Source organism: Lathyrus oleraceus, chromosome 2 (assembly GCF_024323335.1).
Source record: "Lathyrus oleraceus cultivar Zhongwan6 chromosome 2, CAAS_Psat_ZW6_1.0, whole genome shotgun sequence".
Lineage (NCBI taxonomy): Eukaryota > Viridiplantae > Streptophyta > Magnoliopsida > Fabales > Fabaceae > Lathyrus > Lathyrus oleraceus.
In genome coordinates, this window is record NC_066580.1 from 38080592 (window position 1) to 38106112 (window position 25521).

The 25521-nt window shown below is 33.4% G+C and overlaps 2 protein-coding genes across 4 annotated transcripts in view; one reads left to right on the forward strand and one right to left on the reverse strand.

The window, feature by feature from the left end:
- The window catches only part of LOC127117935 (very-long-chain enoyl-CoA reductase), a 37744-nt gene extending 24650 nt beyond the window's left edge, over positions 1 to 13094 (forward strand). Inside the window, exons 1-5 of one of the 3 annotated variants that reach the window (XM_051048063.1) lie at positions 10924 to 11141; positions 11400 to 11539; positions 11750 to 11789; positions 11907 to 12664; positions 12743 to 13094. In XM_051048063.1, coding sequence (XP_050904020.1) covers positions 11471 to 11539; positions 11750 to 11789; positions 11907 to 12664; positions 12743 to 12811 — 936 coding nt within the window. In that variant the 5' untranslated portion in view covers positions 10924 to 11141; positions 11400 to 11470 and the 3' untranslated portion in view covers positions 12812 to 13094. Of the gene's footprint in view, positions 1 to 10923; positions 11142 to 11399; positions 11540 to 11749; positions 11790 to 11906; positions 12665 to 12742 lie in introns of those variants that run through there. The other 2 variants (XM_051048062.1, XM_051048064.1) reach the window with 2 other exon arrangements.
- Positions 13095 to 17868: 4774 nt separating this feature from the next.
- On the reverse strand, positions 17869 to 25304 carry LOC127117938 (T-complex protein 1 subunit eta). Its single transcript, XM_051048065.1, has 14 exons — positions 25113 to 25304; positions 24758 to 25018; positions 23679 to 23804; positions 23350 to 23553; positions 22872 to 23041; positions 22626 to 22761; positions 22189 to 22305; positions 21968 to 22087; positions 21769 to 21867; positions 21483 to 21572; positions 20667 to 20754; positions 19718 to 19806; positions 19574 to 19648; positions 17869 to 18326 (listed from the first exon to the last, which is right to left on the reverse strand). Exons 1-14 carry the CDS (start codon positions 25125 to 25127, stop codon positions 18231 to 18233), a joined length of 1686 nt encoding a protein of 561 aa, XP_050904022.1. The 5' UTR covers positions 25128 to 25304; the 3' UTR covers positions 17869 to 18230.
- Between the last annotated feature and the right edge of the window lie 217 nt (positions 25305 to 25521).

A 25521-nucleotide genomic window follows, 5' to 3' on the forward strand; every position in this document is an offset into this window, starting at 1 on the left:
GTTCGATGGCGACTCTATTCGAACATAAATTTTTTTCCGCGACCATCGCGAGGAATCGTATATTTCGAGATGCGACAGCATCTTTGCTGAATTTTCCCTTATGTTGCTTCACTTACACACATTATTCACTAATTTCATCTGGTATGTCATTCAATGGTAGCCCCGTCACCATTTCATTCTTTTGCAAGACATTGAGATTTCAGAAATTAGGATGCCTAAGCCTATAGTTTCATATCTACTCTTCTTTACTAGCCATTGTAGTAAGACACTTATGCTCCATAACCTTCAACTTAACTTTGAAAGTTCTATTGGGAGCCATAGGAGCCTTTAGGACCTAAACCTTGTTTGCGTCCATAATGTGTAGCGCCTTGTTCTCTATATGAATCTTGAAATCCTTCGTAAGTAATTGACAAATACTTACAAGATTACACTTGATTGCAAGAATATACAACACATCCTTTATCAAAGAATGTATACCACTCATTCTCTCGATTGATACATCATCGATCCCTTTCGTCGCTAGAGTGGTATCATCCGCGAACTTCACTTTGCTCTTCATGGCACGATTTATTGTAATAAACCAATATTTCCTCCCTGTCATATGTGTTGAACATCCAAATTCCAAATATCATTGATCATTTCATTGCACTGCTTCTTTCAAAGTTACCATGACACTTTCTTTAGTATGTAACTAGTTGGCATAAAATTGTAACTAGTTACACTAGAGTTCTGTAGTGTTTTCCAATTTTTGTCTTGCAACATGTTGTTGTTGCATTCTATTTTTGTAATCATGACCAAGAGTGTGTTCTTATCATCAAACTCTTGTTTTGTAACTATAGATTCATCTTCTTGAGGTTCTTTCTTATTGGCATTTCACTCTCTTGCAGAATGACAAAGTTTTTGACAATTATAGCACTGCACACTGCTCTTGTCAACTATCCTTCTTCCTCTTCCACTTCTTAGATTGTATCCTCTAGAGTTGTTTGATCCAGCGTCTCTATTGCCAATGTTTTCACCCTTTTTTAGTGTTGAATTCTTGGAATTTTGGGACTCTCTTCCACCCAAATTCTGAAAGTTCCCTCTATCTTTGTTCATGGGCTATTTTCCCTTCGCATTCTTGTCTCTTTTAATTAAACAGACTTGCAAAATAATCTCTACCTTTGTATTATCAACATTCCTTTCCCCCGTTCTCTACTCATGTACTTTAAGAGAGCTTTGCAACTCCTCTTTGCTCATTGACGCAAGATCCTTCGACTCCTCGATCGCAACCACCACATTATCAAATTTTGGCGATAAAGAACACAAGATTTTCGTGATAACATATTGCTCCGTGATTGTTTCTCCAAATGTTTTTACTTGGTTCACCATCTGAGTAATTCTCGTTGTAACATTGTTGATGGTGTCATTTTCCTTCATTTGGATCAACTTAAGTTGTCTTTTGTGAGTTTGTAACCTCACAACCTTTGCCCTGTCAACCCCTACATACGCCTTCTCCAAGATTTCTCACGTTTGCTTCGATGATTCGCAATCACCAACTTTCTCGAAATAATCCATATCAACACGTTGATCAATCAAAAATAGTGCATTATAATCTTTTGCCTTCTCCCCCTTATGCTTAGACCGTTGTGCATCAGTTGCACCTTCTACTAGTGTAGTTACCTCGTTCTTGATCACTTCAAGAACATCATAGTCAAACAACACATTCATTTGTTTGCACCACTTGTCGTAATTCTTCGCATCGAGAATCGGGAGATATGCAGGGATTCTTTAATTAGAAACATATGTCATTTTCGCACACTAGGTGTTTGATGGATCGAACCAGACTCTTGATGCCAAATATTGAACATGAATCACAAGGTTGGTGAGTAATTTAGTGTGGAGAGCGAGAGAGTGAGAGAAAATGAGAGAGAGTAATTGAGGGTGAAAATATGTGCATTTATTCATTCATAATATACCCAAATGATATATATACGACAATACAATATGAGGTACAATTATCAAATAAATAAAATTGCAAATCCTCAGGTGTAATTGGTTGACATATTATGTCAACCGATTATATTTAGCTACTAACTCAGTTTTTAACTAAAATATTTCAAATGTAACCGGTTAGCATAAAAGTGAAATTGATTACATGCACGCGAGTTAATTTTTTTTCTTTTAACGATTTTTTCCTTAACTTAAAGACAACTCTAATAAAATCGTGATTATTTAACCTAATTGTTCTAATTTTTTTCTCCATAATACATATATATTATATTAGTCTTCAAATATAAAATCTCTTGGTAAAACCTGGATGATTAAAAAGTTGGTAATGATTTTAAATTTGTTCATAATTAATATTATTTTTTAAAATTTATTTTGAGAAAATTTGATTTATGTTTTCATGATTTTATTTGTTGTGGATCGTAAAAAATGATGTTAAACAAAAAGGGTTGTGTAAAAATCAATAATGATATTCTTACGCCCAAGTATTACACCCAATACTTACATCATACATTGTTCACCGTATTTATACGGTGAACAGTATTTTTTATTTTTTAATAAATAAAAGAATAATATTTATAATTATTTTTATAACACAAATGTAAAAAAATTTATTAACCAACTTTATTATTGAATTAACCACAAAAATATAGGTTATTAACCACATATTTTACTTATAATTCATTAACTAAGTTTACTATTTCACTAACCAATAAAATATATAATATTGACTAAATTCTGACATTAAAATATAAAATATAAACTTTTGTTAAAAATTAATTATTATATTTTATATTTAATGTCAGAATTTGATTAATAATATATATTTTATTGGTTAATTAAGTAATAAACTGAATTAATAAATTATAAATAAAATACGTGGTTAATCACCTACATTTTTGTGGTTAATACAATAATAAAGTTGGTTAATTAAAAAATTTATACTTATGTTATAAAAATAATTATAAAAATAAAAATATTTTTTATAAATATTATTTTTTATTAATTAAAAAAATAAAATATTATTTATCATATAAATACGATAAACAGTATTTGATGAAAATATTGCATGAAACAATTTAATATATGCATAAGAATATGAAAATGCGAGAATATAAAATAAAATACAGGTGAGCTAAGTATAAAGTAGGTAGTAGTTAGTTAGTTGTAGTAAATGCATTGATATTTCATCAACCAACTACCACTTCAAAGCAAATTAGGCAAGAGATTAAATAAGATAGGTTGTCTTAATATAAATTTACCGCGGTTTATTTTTTTCCTTCTAAAATTCTCTTTTTAAAATGAGCAAATAAAAGTTGATAATATCGAATTATCTTTTTTATTTAATATCTATGCTTGATTCAACGAACAAATCTAATATTTATTATTGGAGATGATTTAGATAATTTATTTTAAAATGGAGGGAGTAATTCACGATAACTTCATATGTACATCAACAAATATTTTTTCTTTAAAAGAGTTATAATTAGACAGAATTCAATATATTACGAAGAACTAACTCTTTTCCTATACTCAATGAATATAAGTTGTTTTAAACAAAAACCAACTTAAGAAGTAATTGGTTTTAATTTTCTATATTATACTCTATTTGTATCAATTGACAAATAATTTTAGTTATTTTTTATAAATTAAAAAATATAATTCATTTATATAGGGCAGAGAAATTATAATTACAATAGTTTATGAAATTATTTTTTAATAACAATATTTTAAAAATTAAAAATTGTATGAATCACACAATCCTCAAATAATTTTTTTTAAAGATTTAAATTTAAACTCAAATAAACAGCTAGAGATATGATTCAATTGGCCTAAATTATACTCATGGATTGAAATTGTAAAATAATTTATAATTTAAATAAAAAAATAACAAAGTAATTTATAATTTAAAAAGAGTGAGTAATACAAACAATTAGTAGTACAAAAATATTAATAAGAGTCAATAAATAAATTGTGTAGAAAACTATATTAAAACAAGTGTATTTTGTCGGCATATCCTATTTTTTTTAAACCAAAAGATTAATCTAAATAAAAGCCACACAACAAGTATATAAGAGGAATCAAACCAATTTCTCTTAACGAGATAATCTAAGTCTTGGGGTCTCAAACTTATCTAAAATCAAATCTTTGATGATATTTTTATGCACAAAGTAAAATCAATTGAAGTATTAGAGAAAAATCCAATGTTAGCCGGAGAATCCGCACACCCATTACCTTCCCTAAAAACATGAGAGATCATAAAGCTAATAAAATAAGTAATAGTTAAACACTTAAGCCATCTAATTCTAATTCTCCAATGAACCAAACTAAGATTAGAAAAAGCATTCACCACCATAATAAAATCCGACTCGGGCCAAAGGTACTTTCAGTGCCTATTCACATCTAATTCAAATGTCAACATAATAACATTCAATTCAGTAGGGAGGATCCTCTCTCTAAATAATGTAACAAAACTCCTAACATGTTCAGCTGCTTCATTTCTGTAAATTCCACCACACACACACACAAAGAATGAACTCCCTTAGCCATGCCATCAATATTACATTTGATCTAGCCCAAATTATCTAACTTCCAAAAGATTTTCAAAGTCTTCATAGGTTTTGGAGGATAAATAGATATATCAAGTTTTTTAAGAATGCAGAAGTTTTTTATGGAACTATTTGATACTTTAGCAGTGTGATTACCATAAATTCTAGTGTCTGAAACAATATAAGGCATGAAAGATTTCCAGTGCGTCGTATTTCCTTCAAATCTCAAAATGTTTATGGCATTCTAGATAGCACATAGAACATTAATCAATCATGATTTGAAGACCGCTTGCACTTAAGGGGACCAATTCAGGTTTAGAGCCTTCCAACAGTTTATAATGTTACACCTTGATTAATAAATATTGAAGGTATTGTTGAACCATATCCATAAATTAGAATGCAATCAAAGAATAAATGGTTTGTTATTTTAGAGTAGCATTAGCGAATAGAGCATACAAATGGGATAGCAAAACATCTTGAAATATTCTCACATGTGAGAATAATATTGTTTGCATATCCTATCTCAATTGAAAAAAAATATGATATTATTAGGTTGAATCTTAACACCAAAATTCGAACTTTGGCTCTCAATGTTGTGTATGCAACTTTCTAGTGATTATGATCATTAAGTAATATATTCCATTTTTAGAAATTTGAAAATTGTACTTTTCAATACAAAAAATATAGGATTTTCTTATTTTTCAACATGTGTTCTAAAATTTAAGACATTTATTAGCATCATCTATAATTATATAGTAATTTTATCATTTATTTGTGTTAGAAGTTTGAAAAGAAAATTGGTATAAAATTTTGTAGTTATATTTTGTTGAGAATGTAATTTCAGGTGTCGAAGCATGTTGTTCGACAAAAGCAAGGAGTTGCCAAAATGCTTTTTAGTATTGAAACACTTAGTATTATCAAAATGTCGAAGAAGTGTATCTCGATATAATTTTGACTTAGTTTTATTTATTTGTTTTAGTTGAGTTAGTTAGGTTAGTTGGAGATTTCTTGGTGTGCAAGTATCTCAGCCTATAAATAGAGAGTAACCCTATTATTGTAGATGTGGGAATAATATTGCAGATTGCAAAGTAAAGAGCAGAAGTTTCTATGTAGAATTCACAAATCTTCTTCTTCCCCCTTTTCATTGAAACCCTAATTTCTCTTTCTTCCCTAACTTATCATTTCATTTATTCTTTCATTATCGATTGTGAAGAAGAATCATCTTGCAACCAAGTTTGGTTGATTCACTTGAGTGAAAAAGTGAAGAACAAAAGGCGAAATTAATCTGTGTGATTGATTCTTCTTGTTCATCAAGATTGATTCGAAATTCTCCATAGGTTTGGTGTAATTCCAACATTTGGAATCTAGAGCGCTGGTTGTATGGTTCTTGGGAGGCATGGCGCAACGAATCATTTGAATGGCCATTTTCCAACGACTCTCTCAATTTTGAAGAATCAAAATCACGAGAATTGGTGCAAGCAAATGAAGATTGTTTTCTACTATCAAGAAAAGGTTGCACACAAAGAATTGAAGAAGAAAGATTATAAAGTTTTCTTTATGATTCATCAATGTGTTGATCCAGATAATTTCAAAAAGGTCAGTGATGTAGAATTGATGAAAAAACACAGGAAATCTTGGAGAAATCGTTTAGAGACGCTGAAAAGGTGAAAGAGGCGATGTTACAAACTCACAAAAGAACGTATGAGTTGCTTAAGATGGAAGAAAGTGAAAGAATAATTGATTTATTCACTAGGATTACGAAACCAATGAATCAACTTAAGATATGTGGAGAAGCGTTGACATCAATATCAGTTATCGTAAAGATCTTGAGTTCATTGGCTCTAAAGTTCGACCATGTCGTAGTAGCCATAGAAGAGTCGGAAGATTTCTCAACAATGACAAAGGAAGAGCTTTAAGGAATGCTTGAATCTCATAAACAGAGAATGGATGAAAGAGCTGTAAGAAATTCGAAGAACGATGTATCTTTGCAGTCGCAATCAGCAAAAGAAAAGAAAGGCAAAGGGAAGTATTTGACAACAAAGGTAGAGGATGCTACAATAATTCAACTGGTAGAGGAAACCATCAAGAAGGAAATGTGTTGAACCAGAGAAGACCTGCATACCAAAGTAACCACATAGGCGATGTTGCTGGTAGAAGAATAGGTGGTGGAAGAAAACTTGACAAAAGTCACATTCAGTGTTTCAATTGTCAGGGGTATGGCCACTACTCTAGTGATTGTCCTGAAAAACAAAAGAATCAAGAAAATGATGCAAAGTTTGTAAAACATGAAGAATAAGAGATGTTGTTGATGATCACAATAAGAGATGGAGAAAGATTCAAGGACCAATGGTACTTTGACTCAGGATGCTCATCACACATGACTGGTAGGAAAGATTGATTTGTCAACATAAAATCCTCGATAAAGAACATGGTGAAATTTGCAAATGACAATAGTCCAGTGGATGAAGGTATTGGTGATGTTCTGGTTATGAGGAAAGATGGCAAAAGGTCAGTAATTTCCAATGTATTGTATATACCAGGCATGAAAAGTAATTTGCCTAACATATGGCAGTTAATCAGAAAGAATTAAAAAGTATCAATTGAAGATAAGATGATGATAGTTATCGACTCTGGTGGAAGGTTAATCTTGAAGACTCCCATGTCTCATAATAGAACCTTCAAGATTGAACTTAATGTGATGGAGCACAGGTTCCTTACAATTGCAGCTAGCAGAGATGAATGGATATGTCACTATAGACTTGGCCATCTCAACTTCAAAGACATTAGAGATCTGAAAAGAAGAAATATAGTTTCAGGGTTTCAGAAATCGGTATTCCAAATGAAGTTTGAGAGGAATGTGTGCAGGCAAAGTAGCACAAGAACAACTTCGGCAAGGATGCAGGAAGTAAGTCGAAGGCAATTCTTGAAATACTATACTTTGATGTGTGTGGTCTTATCCAGGTGGATTCGATTGGAGATAATAGATACTTTGTCATATTCATAGATGATTTTATTCAAAATTATGGATTTACCTGATCAAGAAGAAAAGTGAAGTGATTGAGGTATTTTCCAAGTTTAAAACTATGGTCGAAAGCTCGAGATTCTGAGGACTGGTGGCGGTGGAGAATATGTGTCAAATGACTTTGGCACATTATGTGAGAAAGAAGGGATTGTGCATGAGATGGTTCCACTTTACACTCCATAGCATAATGGAACTGCAGAAAGGAAGAACATAACTATCATAATATAGTTAGAAGTATTTTGAGAGGCAAGCATTTACCCAAAGAATTATGAGGAGAATCGGTTAGGCTTCAACATGGATACTGAACAAATGTGCAACAAAGAAGCTAGAAGGAATCATTTTGGAAGAATGTTAGTCTGGTGTCAAGCCTAGCTTGAGTCATATGAAGGTATTTGGACCTATATCACATAGACACGTGCCTAATCAATTGAGAAGAAAACTTGATGAGAAGTCGAGTCAAATGATCCTAATAAGATATCATTTGACAGGAGGATACAAGTTGTAAATATCATGTACATGATTATAGATGAGCTTAAGGAATGTGATTGGACTTAAAATGTAAATAAGGATTCACTGAGAATCCTATATGAATAACCAGCAAGTGAAGTCGAAAGAGAAGTTCGACAAGAAGAAGTCAGAGGTCAAGCAAGTACAAAGAGACCTCAAAGAACAAGACATATGCTTACAAGGTTGCGAGAATGTGTGATTACATTAGATGATATGGTCGATGATGAAGGTGAACTGATACACTGGCCTTTCTATGCAGATGTTGAACCAGTCAATGCAGCTGAGACAATTAATGATTTGAAGTGGATGAAAGCAATAAATGAGGAACTAAAGTTCATCGAAGTTAAAAATATTTGGTCACTTGTCGAATTGCCTCAAGGCAAGAAGGCAATTGATGTAAAGTGGGTATACAAGGTGAAGTTGAATCCCAAAGGATAATTAACATGACACAAGACAAGACTTGTGGTGAAGGATTTCTTCAGAAAGAAGGAATCAACTTCAACGAGGTCAATCATATTGGTTGTTGGTATAGCAAACATGAACAACTGACATATATGTCAGATGGATGTGAAATGTGCATTCCTGAATGGCCTCTTAGATGGAGAAGTTTATGTTACACAACCAATTGGGTTTGTGAAACAAGGCAAAGAAAGCAAGGTATACAAGTTGCATAAAGCCCTGTATGGACTTAAGCAAGCTCCAAAAGCTTAGAATAAGAAGATACATAGTTTCCTAAGGGAGAAAAAATATGTGAAGTGTGCAACTAAGCATGAAGTATATGTAAGAAGAAACAAGAGTGAATTTCTTATATTCTGTCTCTATGTCGATGACTTGTTAATAGCAGGTAGTTGCAAGAAAAAGATCAAAGACTTCAAAGGTGATCTTAGCGAGGAGTTTGAAATGTTTGATTTGGGAAACATTTCATACTTCTTTGGTATCGAGTTCTGCAAGAGTAGTAGAGGCTTGATGATGCATCAAAGAAGATATGCAAGCGAGACACTCAAGATATTTGAGATGGAAGACTGTAATTCGACTTCGACACCTGATGAACAAAGACTGCAAATGTCGAAAGACTCAGAGGAAGATGATGTTGACCCAATACAATACAAAAGACTTATTGGGTCGTTAAGATACTTTTGTCACATAAGGCCGGATTTAGCATAAAACATAGGTACGGCAGGTAGATTCATGCATAAGCCGAAGGTATCACACCTGGCAGCGACGAAGAGGATACTAAGGTATCTGAAAGAAAGTCTCGACTATGGCATTTTGTTTCCTGCAACTGATGAAGGAAAAGAATGCAAACTAGTGGGTTACACCGACTCAAGTTGGTGTAGTGATACTAAGGATAGAAATTCCACACCTGACTATGTGTTTATGATAGGTGGTGAACCAATAGCTTTGAACTCAAGAAAATAACCAGTAGTGACATTTTCGTCGTGGGAAGCAGGGTACATAGTTGCTTCTCTCTGTGTATATCAAGCAACGTGTATGGTCAATTTGGTCGAAGAAATTACAACAAAGAATCAAGGAACAATTACCATGAAGATCGACAATATGTTTGCTATCAATCTGGCGAAGAATCCGATAGGACATGGAAGAAGCAAGCACATCGAAATGAGGTTCCATTATCTTCGAGAGCAGGTGGAAAAAGGGAAGTTGGACTTCGAACACTATAGAACTGATAATCAGAATTCATACATCATGATGAAAGGAGTGCAAGTCTAAATGCTCAAGAAATTAAGATCTATGATGAACGTAGATAACTTAGACACAATGAATTAGGTGGTGTGTCAAGAATGTAATTCCTGGTGTCAAATCATGTCGCTCGACAGAAGCAAGAAGTCGTCGAAATGCTTTTTAGTATCGGAACACTTAGTATTGTCGAAATGTCGAAAAAGTGTATTTTGACAGAATTTTGAGTTAGATTTATTTGTTTGTTTTAGTTGAGTTAGTTAGGTTAGTTAGAGATTTCTTAACGTGCAAACTATCTCAGACTATAAATAAGGAGTAACCCTATTATTGTAGATGTGTGAATAATATTGCAGATTGGAAAGTAAAGGGCAAAAGTTTCTTTGTAGAATTCACAACTCTTATTCTTCCCCTTTTTCATTGAAACTCTAATTTCCCTTTCTTCCCCAATTCATCTTTTCCTTTCTTCTTTCATTATCGATTGTGCAACATAATCATCTTGCAACCAAGGTTGGTTGATTGACTTAAGTGAAGAAGTGAAGAACAAAAGGCGAAATTGATCGGTGTGATTGATTCTTCCTGTTCATCAAGATTGATTTAGAATTCTCCATAGATTTGATGTAATTCCAACATATTTTTGGTACTAAATATGAATATTTCTTTAAATTTAGAAATATTCACAAGTCTAATGATTAAAATTTATTCGTTTAGATGTTAATAAATGAAAAGGTGCAAATTCGAACTTACGAATTTGTAATAGTTATCTATCTAATAATCGCTAAATATGTATTCGGATCAAATTCACATCTCTACAGTCGAATGTATTTGTCAATTATCGACTAAGGACAAAAAAAACACTCATTTTTCTTATACTAAATTATCAGCAACAAAAAAAAATCAACTCTATTTTATTTAAGCATTTTTTTCTTAAAAAATTCAAAATAAAATTAAATACAAATTACACTTTAATTTACTTTCTCTCATCTTTTCTATAAAAAACTACCAATCACAACTTTCTTTTACATCTTTTTCATAACACATATTTCAAAAAAGACACATAAGTGTGAAAATGTATTAATTTTTTTCTTATAAATTGTTTAGTAGTATGTATGTACTAGTATCTTACTAGTTACTATGGTGGGACACCACAATATGTATATTACTAATTAGTGGTATCAATTATTATATGGATTATGAGCCTAAAGGGTTAGTTGTCCTACCCCTAACCATATGACATTAATGCAAACATGGCCTCATCTTCTACTAACCATACCTCACATTAATCTTTCATTCATCTTATATTCTCCATTTTTCCTTACAATTTTCTGTGTCTGTGAGGAACTATCAAAACACACAAACATTGCCCACAATCTTCCCCAATTCAGGTAATTCTTATTCTTCTTTTCTTCTCATTTCCCAATCGTTACCAAAATTTCTGGATATGCTTGAAAACCCTCATTCGCGATGACCCACATTCATTGTTATTATCGAAATCCAATTTTCTTCATTAAAGTTTATATCTTTCGCTAGTTTATTCCACCCCACTGTTAATTCCTTACAAAAGCTTCGAACTTGACATGTGGGGTTTTTTTCTGACTCTCTGATTGAATCTATTTTTGTGATTTTTTGTTTCTTTGTGTTAGGGTTTACTTCTATTGAATCCTGCATATGATCTTTCAGTGAAGTGTGTCAGTGGGTGTATTTGGTTTTAAAGATGAAGGTCACTTTGGTTTCTAGGAGTGGAAGAGAAATTGTTAAAGGTGGCATTGAGCTTGGTGATTCTGTATGTTTTTTCTAAATCTCTTAACTTTTTTTCTTCATATTTTTTTGTGTTTGTTTTTGTCATAAAAATGTAGTTTTGATTTCTTAGGTTGATTTGATCTATAGGAAAGAGATTTTACATATAGAATTTGGAATTCCTTTCAGATGGAAATGATAGATTTGTTTTCTAAAGTACTGATCTATGATTTGTGTAATCGTTTCTTCGCCACAGGCTACGGTTGCAGATCTGCAGGAGGCGATTCACAAGCGAAGTAAGTCGTAACATGTCTTATTTGTATGTATATGTATATGTATATTTATGTCTCTATGCTGCATTGGATTTCATTTCTTAACTTGTTAACGTAATTCGTATGTTTCACTTTCGACAGTCAAGAAGCATCCATCAAGGCAGCGTCTGACACTTCCCGTCCAACCGGGATCGAAGGAAAAGCCGGTTGTTCTTAATTATAAAAAGAGTCTGAACGACTATACGAGTGGAAATTCAGAAACCTTAACCGTACAATTCAAGGACTTAGGTCCACAAGTTTCTTACCGTACGCTTTTCTTCTTCGAGTATTTGGGGCCGTTGCTTCTCTATCCAATCTTCTATTACTACCCTGCTGTCTACAAGTATTTCGGATACAAAGACGAACATGTCATCCACCATCCCGTGCAAACATATGCCATGTACTATTGGTGTTTCCATTACGCCAAACGAATTCTGGAAACTTTTTTCGTGCATCGCTTCAGCCACGCGACCTCGCCACTCTCCAATGTTTTCCGCAACTGTGCTTATTACTGGACCTTCGGCTGTTACATCGCTTACTATGTGAACCATCCACTCTATACACCCGTGAGTGACCTTCAAATGAAGATCGGGTTTGGGTTCGGGATACTTTGTCAAGTTTCGAATTTCTATTGCCATATTATACTGAGGAATCTTCGCGGACCTGCTGGAGAAGGTGGATACCAAATCCCACGCGGCTTTCTCTTCAATATTGTTACTTGTGCAAATTATACAACAGAGATCTACCAGTGGTTGGGCTTCAACATTGCTACGCAGACCATTGCGGGTTATGTATTTGTTGCGGTCGCCACTTTCATCATGACCAACTGGGCTCTCGCAAAGCACAGGCGTTTGAAGAAGGTTTGTCTCCTTATCATTTTTTGCATTCTTTGAATCGTATAATTTGAATCCTGCATCTTATCTTTGGTGTATTTGCAGTTGTTCGACGGAAAGGAAGGGAGGCCGAGGTATCCTCGTCGATGGGTGATATTGCCTCCGTTCCTGTAGGAGCCTAAGCCGCCGCTTTGATTATGAAGTCATCACTTTGTGGCTCACAAGGATTCTGAGATTTAGAATCATAGCATAATGAAGTTTTAGTTAATTATTCACATTTTATCAAGTATGAATTTGTGTTTCAATGTTTTAGCTATGAAGTTGATTTACAAGTTATTAAGGTTGTTTGTGTCGGATATTTGTAAGCATTTCTGGTTTATGGTATTAAGGAATCTTGTATCTTAAGAATCTTCATCTTGTGTTGATTATTTTAATGTTTCTAGTGTATTTTGGTTAAGTTTCCTTCTTTAATGTATGCGATATTTCATTTTCATAATGAAATTTGTGGTCTTTTCAAAATAATATTGAAATGGCTTTTTTCTTATGTAGCAACACTAAAGTGGTGCTTAGAAAAAGCTTATTTGAATTTATCTTGTGAATGAACATATGTACGAGTGTTTAGGCAAAGCTTATTGAATACACTCGTTCGTTAGTCAATGAACACTTTGTCTAGACTGAGCCACGTAGTTGGACCGGTTTTATTGAACATTTGACCAATTCAAAATGAGTCATTTACTTGACACCCATATGCCTGTGCGGTAACAACCCCACACTTTAAACGAAAAAGACCATATTACTCTCTTGATAAAAAAAATATAAAACTAAATTCTTTTTTTTTCGTATTTATTAAAATTTTGGTACAATTTTAACATATTTGTTACGAATGCAACAAATGTTTGCAACTATTCTTGATGTATGATAAAATCGGTAATGGAATATTTGAGCTTGGTTAAATCCGGTAGAAATGCATGGATTTCTACATGATTATTTGTAAAATCTAGTTTAAATGCAAAGAGGATACCCGATTTTCTAAAAAACTGCTAGGCTTTTATTTTAATTATTACCAATTTAATTTATTAATTTATTAGTGAGATAAAGAGGACGAAAGAGTCGTGTCATCCCTAGGTTGAGTGACAGACCAGTCATTGTTGCTGTTAGGAGATCTGTCGACGATGCAAATGATTCTGATAGTGGCAATTTATGTACTAGGGCGGATATGATAGCTCTCATCATAGAAGGACCGAAGAGATCTGTGAACCAAAGACTATTCGACGTCGAGGAGGTAGAGGCGATGATGACGACACACATGTTACGGTGTCTGATCATGATCATGATGATACAAAGGCATGTGTCAAGATGTCGGGTCCTTATTATGTTGATACAAAGGCACGTCTTGAGATGTCGGGCCATACAGTGATGTCTGAGCACAATCCAATTGATGATCATCAAAACACCGGAACGAAGGAGGTTTCAAGATGGCACACAGACCTAACAGTGTTAACAAAGTATCGGGATCATGAAGTCTTATGATTATGGAAATATGAGGTGTAAATACTTTAATTCAATTTGATTTTGTGTATTATTTATTAATTAAAAATAATTAATATTATATCTATTAATTATGATAAAATCACATTCCATTTATACTCCTGGGATGTAGTTGAAGAACTTTTTAGATGTGAGTATGCATGATGAGATCATGAGTTTAGTGGGTGATGTTGGATTACTCGTTTAGGTACAATGTTTGGCGCCACTTTGTTATTTATTTATGTGGAGCGATGGCATAAGGAGACATTTTCGTTCCATCTTCCATATAGAGAGATGACGATCACCATGAATGATGTCTTTAGTCTATTCCATCCCCCCTTATAGGTAATTTTTTCTACCCTCTATAGAATAGTATTGAGATGGCTATTATGAGTGTGAAAACATACTTAAGAGTTACTCATGGTAACGTTCTAAAGGAGTTTAAGTTTAATATGGATGTCCTTTTTATTTCTCTTGGATCCGTGAGACATATACTTCACTGATGGAGCTTACTGTGTACTCGGAGGCCGCTAGGCTATACGTGATGCAAGGTACATATCCTTTTTCATCTACCTTGAATTTTATGGATGGGCTTGGGGATGTTGTGATGTGATGGTTCTGGATCATGCCTTTGGAAAGGCTACAAAATTTGAGACGAGACCGTTTATCGGTTATATGAGCTTTTTTAGATATATAATTTTTATAATTATTAATGTAAAATTGTATGGTTTTAACTTGTATGTTTTACTCAAGCGGTTATCAGAGGTAATGACCAAGGATTTATGCTCACACTATTGATGATGTGATCTGGACACCATACACTTACCATGGGGTACATCGATACTTTGACGACACTACATTATTTTTAGGTTATATTCGCTGGAAGAGTTTAATGATTGCTTACCTTCTTGAGAGGTGTCTCCATCAGCTTGGCTATGTGCAAGACATACCACGACCACTCTCTGTTGTGCCATCTAGCATTGATGGATGATTTTGTGCTAACGTGATGAGTAGTCGCTTTAATTAGAGAAAGTTCAGTGGATAGGACTCTTCCTGGGCATTATTTTAATGGGTAATTAGAGTGGTACTATAGAGTATGGCATCCTCTTATTATCCCTCGTGTTTCAGTTGACCATTCTGATGTTACTGGACACTTCGATGTTGTTAGATCCAATGTTTTAAAAATGGATTAGAGATCAAACGGGTGAAACTTTCAGTTTAAGGTTCAACTAGTTCAATCGGTCAAACAAACGGTCGAATCATCTTTTAAATAAATTAATAATATGAAACTAAATTTTAGATATGTCATACAAATGATATGTTCACAACTTAATAAAATAAATATTCCAAATATCCATTACAAACTTAATACAACAATATCAATAAGACACATAATAAGACAACATGGTTGTACACTTGATTTCAACCTTTATTTAAGAATAACTTGAACAAATTAAAGAATTACAATAAAATAAATTAAACCAATTCAAACCAAATTTAAAATAATAGAACATAATATCTAAAATAGAATTCAAATCATTAAGAATATTTAAATGAAATAAGATGGAATTACCAAAAATAAATAATACAATATACTTAATTGAACAACATTAAGAAAATTCGAGTTGAAAGATAACAAATAAGTCATAATAGGACAACGACAAACAATATTGAGTTGAACGACAACCAATATTTAGTTCTACAATGTGAATTGAAAAAGATGGTGTGATGATGATGAAGCGTGGTTGAAAAAAAACTATAAGTGAGTGATAGAACTTAAACGTTTGAAGTGTTGTAGAAAAAACAAGGATTCTTTTTTGTGAATGAGGGATATTTTAAATTTAATATTGACATATTAAACTTTTCAAAAAAATAATTAAAAAATAATCAATTTGATGCATTTTTTGAATTGAGTGGTTTTATAAAACTATCTCTACTTCTTTGGTTCGAACGATTTTGGACGGTTCAACTCAATTTTTACGGCTTTACTTCAATTTTGACCCACTATCGATTTTAAAAGATTGATCGGACCGATTTCAACTTCGATTCCAATCCAACTGGTTGAACCGTCTAGTTAGGGTTGATTTTTAAAACATTATTGAACTGCTACTAAAAATTCCACCACTGCCTCAATCATCTAGCATGACTGAGCAACATAGACAGTTGATGATAGTGATTATTCATGATAACCTCATGGGTTGAATAAACCCAGATGGTGAGATGTATACTTTATCATTGTGGATTGCCACATTGCACGTGTTAGGCTGTTATCTATGTATTAGTTTTAGTTGTTGTATGACTTTCTCTTCTTTTATGACTTGTTGTTTCTGACTTTTGGATGTTATATATACTTTGATCAAGAATCATTATTGTATTTATTAATTGGACACTATCGTCTATTTAATTTATCGTTGTTTAATCTCAACATAAACTTAATAACACCTTCACATGACATAAATTTTACAAAATCTAGACATAACATAATATAAACATAAAAACATCTAAACATAACAAAATCTAGACATAACATAAACTTAATATAAATCTAAAATAACATATCATCGTCAACAATTGCAATGAGACATTTTAGCATTTTCAAATTATCATATATTGATCTTATAAATGTCATATCCACCTCGATATGATCCTTAATTCCGTAAGGATGAAATGTGTTCCACATCACTCTTACAACATCCCCGTCTTGAGATCACTTCCTGGATTGAACCTTATCTTTTCTCCTAAATCAATTGTGAGTTTGAATTTCAGATCCATTGAACCTTATCTTTTCTCCTAAATCAATTGTGAGTTTGAATTTCAGATCCACTAAAATGATATTCTCAAGAAGGAAATACAAGATAAAAATATTAATTCATTTTTATATATGATTTTATGATATCAAAACAAACATATTTATATAAGTTTCAAACTATTATCAATCATATAAAAGTATTGGTACAATCTCATTCAATACTCACCGAAAAAATTCGATCTCAACACATACGAGACACAAATATTATGTTTGCTATAAATCTGGTTTAAATCAAATAGTTTCCTCCAATAAAATGTAATAATTTGTACCCATGGAACTTTTACATTAGGACATTTTTCTTGTTTTATGGAGAACATTTTTTCAAAATAAGTGAGATAAAATATAAGAGGGTCAAAAATAACATTTTTAAAATACAATGAATGCCAAATAAATTTCTCTCCCAAAACACAATCAATAATTTCTTAAGCCCTGTTCAAAATAATTGTTTTAAAAAGTGTCGTTGATATAAAAAAAAACAAAGATGGTACATTAATCACACTAGAAGATTGTTTCACAGTACGTGATTCGCCCAAACAGCAGGCAGCAGCGTGATCCGTGTTAGCATTAGTCACCATGCATGCGGAAGGTTCAAAAGAGAGAAGGTTAAAGAGAAAAGTTTTCAGCGTTCAGAATAGATATTATTTTCAAAACGAAAATCTTCCAACCAGGTCAAACGGACCCCCTAAATGTTGATATAATTAAATCTTCTGATGAAAAAAATAAAAATACATAAGAGCAAAGTCTATTTGACCGACAGGTCTGTTGCCTCTGAATTATAACTAAGCCGAACTACAAGATCTTCCCTCGCGTTGAGGCATGGAAAAACAATCCAGTCTTGCACTATCATTGTGAACTATTTTTGTATTTCGATTGTCAAAATATTAGAGCGTTTAAATTTGCCATCAAACACATGCAATTAATTTATAAATACTGGGTGTTGAAGGTGAAGCAAAATTTCACACAAAATAGAAGTCCCCAACAACAGCATCTAAATTCAGCCTCTCCAACGTATATAAATTGAACAGATACAAAAAGACAATGCCTGCCTGAAAATTGCTACCATCAAGTCCTAGTTAGATCAGATGATGATGGTCCCAGAATCCCCCTATTAGCTTTTCACAGCATCATCTGTAAGTCGATAAATAAGGTATGCTTCTAGCAACACAAATAGCGGAAACATACATGCAGTGGCCTTGCGCATATTAGACAGACATTCAACACACGAGACAAATGCTAACCCATTAGAAACATTTCTGATCATCTACGCATTCCTCGTCCGCGACCACGGAAACCACCTCCGCGACCTCTGCCTCCCATGGCACTTGCAGCAGCCTCTCCTTGTGCACTCTCAGACTACATAAATTAAATAAATAAAAACAAATCATAATCAGAGCCATAAATGAAGTTTCCCATTTCTTCATATTAGTGGAAGTAAAGTAAATGTATAAGTAGGTAAACATGATTCGAAATAAGTTACATTTTGGTGGGTCCTACAGTAAAAAATTATTCAAAACTAATAAACTAGAACAAGAATAAAATGAAAGCGAATTACTTAATCAACATAAAAAATAGTTCACAACAACATAATTCTGCTAATTAAAATTCACATGGTGAGACCTAACTAGAATCATCTAACAAAAATGTTTACAGTATGTTTAGAAATCCACTAAACATGCAACAACTAATTAGTTAAACATAAATATTTCCATTTTTACAACGTATATAATCGAGTGAATTTTTAATGAAAGTGAAACTGAAGTGTTTTTGCATTAAAATCATCAAAGGAGCATTTGAATATGTAATCTTAGTGAGAAACATGAAAACTATCAATAAAATTAGTGTTAATATCAAAGTAAACAGGAAAGTATCAGATACACAGATCTTGGTACAGTTCATTTATATAATATGAAAATAGTTGCTTCAATGATTAAGCAGGTAAACACGGAAGGATGCAATAACTACAAAAAACAAATAATTTAGTTGTCTCACATCAAGTAACTTAATAGCTACTAGTATTTTATAGAAAGAATAAGGGTAAATTGGGACAAGGAAAAATATCATTCCAAAAATAACATTTCACACATCTTTAAAAAGAGATTATCATTCCTAAATCTAAAGAATCCTGCGGATAAATAGAAAAGCCATTCTATCTTCTCTCTTAACTTAGGAGAGCCAATCCGCATAGAGCAAGGGACTAATCAACATTACCACACCATAAATATGTTATTGGGCAGTGAGAATGATATGGTTTTCAATACTGAGCAAAACAAATTTGCATAGACAAAGTACCGTGACATCTAGTACTCTACATTTGATGCCAAGTGATACCTAAACACAATGCTTAAAAGACAACAAAAAAAGTAGAGAGCAATTGGATTGCATGTGAATTTATGCAGGGAAGAGTCAATGTGGCACTGCACATATCCAAATGTAAAACTTATATACAATTACACTACAAAGTAGAAAATCCTTGACCAAAAGAATTGTGTCAAACGTGAAACGGAATTAAAATGAAATTTGAATATTCCATAAATCATTAACTCCTTCAAATTGGATAGTCATTGGTAAATATAAATGAGAGAAATGGTCAGATATTTTACCTTGGGATTTTTAACTGTTTCATCCACACTTAAAACAAGGCAGGCTGCCTCTGTGGCAGCATTTATAGCATTGATCTGCAAATGTATTAACTTACTTAGACACCCCAAATAGAATTAGAATACAAAACAATGAAGGGAATATACCTTCACAACTGCAGGCTCCCAGACAAAGTTGGCAAATGAATCCGCAATTCCACCAGTGGCTATGTCAACCCCAAACGGTGCCCCCTCACCTTAAACAAGCAGGTAAAAATAAGATTTTTAACTTCTGACCCACCAGAAGAACTCATGGGAGTTTAGCAAATGCATTTACAAATTTCCTCAGCTACAAACTTGAAGCTATCTCCAAATGCATAGGACGTTAAGACAACCCACGTCCAAAGAAAAATACTAAATATGACAGCACAAACTAAATCCTGGTTACATTATTGTATAACAAATATGGTTTTGCTTCTGTGCAGGGGTGTGAACGGGTTAATGGTTTGTAATTTAAAGAGGCCAAAAAGCTATGTAAAAACTTGGTTTGATTATTGTTAGTAAAAGTAAGCCCTTGAATAAGTTTTCTATACTGATAATGTGCAGCAATGGTTAAGAGGAAATAAACACAGTCGTTAATCGAACCAACATATACTTGCTTGCTAGCATCTTATCCCTGCTCATGCAAAACAAAATTAACAAATACTCCAAAACTGCCTAGAACCCTGGCTCAGTCTTTCTCCTTATATTTTGATTAAGATGCTTGAACATGTTTGATTAATTGAACCAAACCCAAGAATCTAATGCTCAGAATATCAATATTTCTTAGAAAACCGACAATAAAATAGACATGAATTTTGTGTATGTGTGTGTCGTTGTAAATATACACATTGTTTTTTATTAATCTAGAGTGCTTGAGCTCAGTTCACATCTAAAATGGACCGAGTCAAGCTTTAACATATTATAAGATCCAGCTTGAATTTGTATTAAATTGAGCACCACCAACTATCTAATAATCAGCTAGGCTTGGCCCAATTACAGCCCTACTTGGCACTTTTTCTTCATGCAAGTATATGCAATGTAAGCAATCGTGCACATAAAACAAAGGTCAACCAACCAGAAGCAAGAGCATGTTTCTGTCTTAATTTGTTCAGCACATCAGTTGCATCAAATCCAGCATTGTCACATAATTGTCGAGGAATAACCTGCAATAACACCATAAATCTGCATCAAAATACAATTAAGCAACTATGCATGTTAAACCAGATACTTAGCAATGTGATTTCAAGCTGAGCTGATCAACAAATGGAAAAAGTATTTCTTGCAAAACTCCTGCATTCTCACTGGCCTCTGATTTAACATGTTCAATCAGTGAATATTGTGTTCAAAATCACAAGGCACTAAATGCAGCAGCAAATTTTGGGTTAAATAGCAACAAGAAAAGTGCAAACACAAAAGGACAACTTTTCTCCCACCCCCTTCCTCCATAAAAATGCAATAATAAAGCAAAAAGTGCTGTCAATTGTGGATCACAGAAAATAGTGGTATGTTGCAATTTTGTTTACATGGTGGTTAATAGACGATGGCGGTTTGTTCAAATTCGGATATGCTATAATGCTATACCTTTTATTTGACAACACTAAAAGTATATGAATTAACAGTTTCAGATAAAGGTAAAATACATGTATGAAAAATTTTCAGAATGATACCTGGTTTCTTAGGTATTGAAGAACAACCAAACATTCATTTTTAATGACGTTAATATTTGATTAAATATTTGCAAAGAAAGACAATGCTCATTGTTCTTATCTGGTTAGTTTGAACTTTAGATAACTTGTGTCAAACAGGTGCTGAATCCCATTACATTCAAAGCTATGTTACTAAAATCTAAACCAATACCATTATAGACTGTTTTTAATCGTCAAACACTTACCTCAAGAGCTTTGGCATAGGAGTTGATGAATAGCTGAGACTTTCCAGCTATTGTGCGTGCATGCTGCCTTAGGTACCGGCTTATTTCCATCTGTCAACAATAACAACGCTAATTTTAATATTTAACAGTCACTATCATAACACAATGAGATGTAAACAAGAAAAGTGCAACAAACCACTTTTCTTGTAGCACTTTTCTTCTTGTTGCTAATTTTAATTTTAATATTTGACAGTCCCTATCATAATACAATGATATGTAAAACAAAGTTTTGACTAGAGAGACATACATCTATAGCGCCTCCACCGGCAACTACAGTTGAGTTCTTCATAGCCCTTCTAACAATCATGATTGCATCATGCAAACTTCGCTCTGCTTCCTCTATGAACTGTGAAAAATAGCAAAAATAAAATATATGCCCATAATGGCAGATCCTATTAATTGTATAACTACAAGCTACATAACACTTATTTCATCATGCAACATACCTGATCGGCTCCCCCACGAAGAACAATGGTGGCTGTTTGGCCAGATGGGCATCCATTGAAAATGTTGAACCTTTCATTTCCTACTTGCCTTTCCTCAAAAGTCTCACAAGTTCCAAGAACCTTCAAGCAAATACATTAAAGGAATTTCAGGCTTTCAGCTGCAACACATAAAATTACAAAACATGCAAACCATGCAGAATCCCACACAAACAATACACAACCTCATCAATAATGTTATTAACAGATGTTTGTACAGTTCCCCCAGTTGCAGCAGCAACTCTTTTTAGATCTTCTTCTGCTACACGACCAGCACAAAAAATGTCTCTATCTGCAAAATACTGTAACAGGGGCAAGTTATTACTAAGGATGTCAAGATACACTTATGCTATGAAAATAAGAGCTAACACAAACAAAGCTTAATACAAAAAATAAATAATAGAAAAATAGATGCTCATAGATATAGTTATACAATACATGTAAGTATATCATATGAGTCAAAGTATATCATGTCCCACAACACTGTCCCAGAACAGGATAGCACGCATCAAATTTTGTGTGCTACTCATTAAAAAGTTTCACATATGTTGTGGAGAGCTAAGTGGCATACAACTAACAATAATATTGAATAAATAGTTCTACTAAAAATGACAATTAAAACCTGTGTAGCCAAATCACCAATAGCAAGGCGTGAGAGAACAACTTTGGCACCACTTTGGACACATCGATCCAGTTTGTCATAAATAATATTCCATTCTGCATCAACAATTGATTGATATTGTGATGGATCTGATAATCTGTAGAAACACAAGAAAGTAAAGAAGAAAGTCACATTACTAAGCAACTCTTTAATAGAGCCTCAACATCAACAGACATAAAACAAACAAAACATTTTAAATATTCAGACCTTATTTCAGCATTTTCTTTCTCAGACTTCAGCTCTAACTCAACATTAAGCAATAGTATTTTTGGATCGTGAAACTTCTTGGGCTGCTGCTCAAATCCAGCATATGAAAATGTCTTTTTGAAGGCAACGCCGTTGACAAGAAATGAGTCACGCATGTTACCTCCAGGAACCTGCAGAAGAAACCTGAATATTTATAACACCATTTCCACACACAAAAAGGTTTAAATGGTACAGGCACGGCGTGGAATCATTTGGATGACAATAATATGGCATGACACTATATAAACTGACCAGCTATCCTCAAATGCGAGGAACATGTGTTAAAAGGATATCTACTACAACAAACCTAACAAGATAACCTAACACTGACTAATGAAGTTTTTAATAACAATGTATAAAACTCCATATGTTTAACATTTCCCTCCAGAGTGCCAGATTATATAGGAAAGAAGGTTGTAAAATAAGCTAAAAAGTTTACCTTCTTTATTCCAATCATATTTAACCTATCATCAGTCCCAATTGCAACTACAGCATCGACAACCATGGAAGCAAAGAACTCCTTCTCCCCTCCTATAAGCTTTGAAGAAAGTGTTGTAGCAGCACACTTTCCTAGCAAGTTTTTCTTCTCTTCTAGACTTTTTCCTTCAATACTAACAGCTAGCTCTTTAATCTTCTCAATCGCCTGCAAAAATCATCACACATGACAAAACAAGTGCAACAAGTAAAAAAACCAACATTACAAATAGCATTTAATTGCAGGAAAAAATACAGAAAAAAAAATTAAATATGTGAAATATAACTGCATACCAAGGAACATGCAGTCCTGTAGCTTCGTATTAAATTTTGAGAGTGAACACCATCTTCAATAAAAGGCTTTGCCTCTCTTAAAAACTCAGCGGCAAGCAATACCACAGTGGTGGTTCCATCGCCAACCTTCACATTCACAACAGTGACAATACTATAGTTAACTTACAAAGAACAACACTTGGAACTCAATTGAATTGGCTTAACTGAACTTACCTATTAGCATAAGCACTTGCAACACAGTTTGGGCGAGAACACAACTTATTAAATGCTCATTAAGTAGTTTTCAACCTATGTCCATAAGTTCTCTATCTTAGCTTATGAAAACAGCTTATAGCTTTTATGCAAAAGTTTGTGTTCACTATCTTTTGTTATAGAAATAACTGATACATAAGCACTGACATGATAAGCACTTGTTATATAAGCAAGTTGTTCAACAAAACAGGGCTTGAATCCACAACTTCAAACATCTAAACGAAACAAGCACAATTAATAAAACTAAAAAATCACATTTCAGAAAATCGATCTCAGAACAGTGTCCAAAAACAAATTAAATACAGTTTCGTTACAAAATGCAGTTGATGGAAAAATGATGAGATCGGAGTTTGGTAGTTACCTCAGAGTCCTAAGACTTGGCAATGTCAACTAGGAATTTAGAAGTGGAGTGAACAATGTCACAAGCACTTGTCCAAGCACTTATGAGACAGTTTAGGAAGGCTTATAGTACAACTTATTCAATGTTCATAAGTAGTTTTTAACTTATTTCCATAAATTCTCTATGGTAGCTAGTTTATGAAAACTGTTTCTAGCTTATATGAAAAAGTTTGTGTACAATTTATCTTTTGTTATAGAAATAACTCATACACAAGCACTAATATGATAAGTACTTATTTATTTAAGTTGTTTAACAAAACAGGCTTAATTCCACAATTTCAAACATCTAAGCGAAACAAGCACAAATACTAATATTAAAAAATCACTTTCAGAAAGCCGATCTCAGAACAGAATCCCAAGAAGAAAACAGTTTCGTTATGAGTGCGGTTGATGGAAAATGATGAGATCGGAGTTAGTTAGTTAGTTACCTCGGAGTCCTGAGATTTAGCAATGTCAACTAGGATTTTAGCAGCGGGGTGAACAATATCAAGAAGCTTCATGATAGTGGCGCCGTCGTTAGAGATGGTGACCGCACCTTTATCGTCGTGGATGAGTTTGTCCATACCACGAGGACCTAGGGTGGTCCGGACGACATCGGCGACGGCGGTGCAAGCGTTGATGTTGCTTACGAGTTGCGGCTTCCCTTGCGATGTGTCTGTGCCTTCTTTCAACAGTATGATCTGAGGTTGCTGTTTTCATAACCGCATTTTCAGAAAAGAGTTAGGTTAAGTTAGGGAAACATGTAATAGAACGAAGAACGAAGAACGGAGAGAGAAAACGTACCAGCATAGAAGACATGGTTGAAGAAGATGATGGAAGAGGAGAAAGAGATGGTAGGGTTTAAGTTTGAAAGAGGAGAAAGAGGTGTTAGGGTCTAGAAGTAGCAGTTTCTGGCTCCTTCACTTTCGCAGTGTGTGAATAAGTGAGCGAGAACTATGTTCACTGGACAATGGTGTACCTGTGTCTATTTTGGACCGAAGCTTCATTTTCATATTTAATTTGGGCCTTGACCCAGAAGCCCATTTTTACCCAAAACTTATGTTTACTACATTTATGGGGATGGCTTATTGCACCCTGGTGTTTAATTTCCATCCGAACTTACTTTAGATCAAAAATAAAGTGTGCGAGAGAAAACTCCATTTTCACCATTTTTCAACATTTCTTAAAATTTCTACTGCATTGGGCCTAATTC

Bases quoted from the DNA above. Each gene is read 5' to 3' on its own strand.
- LOC127117938 (XM_051048065.1), bottom strand. The intron at 22,762-22,871 runs GTCTGAATATTT...GTGTTTCTACAG, and splicing joins AAAGAAAATGCTGAAATAAG to ATTATCAGATCCATCACAAT. The intron at 21,573-21,768 runs GTATGTCTCTCT...TATTGTTGACAG, and splicing joins CCGGTGGAGGCGCTATAGAT to ATGGAAATAAGCCGGTACCT.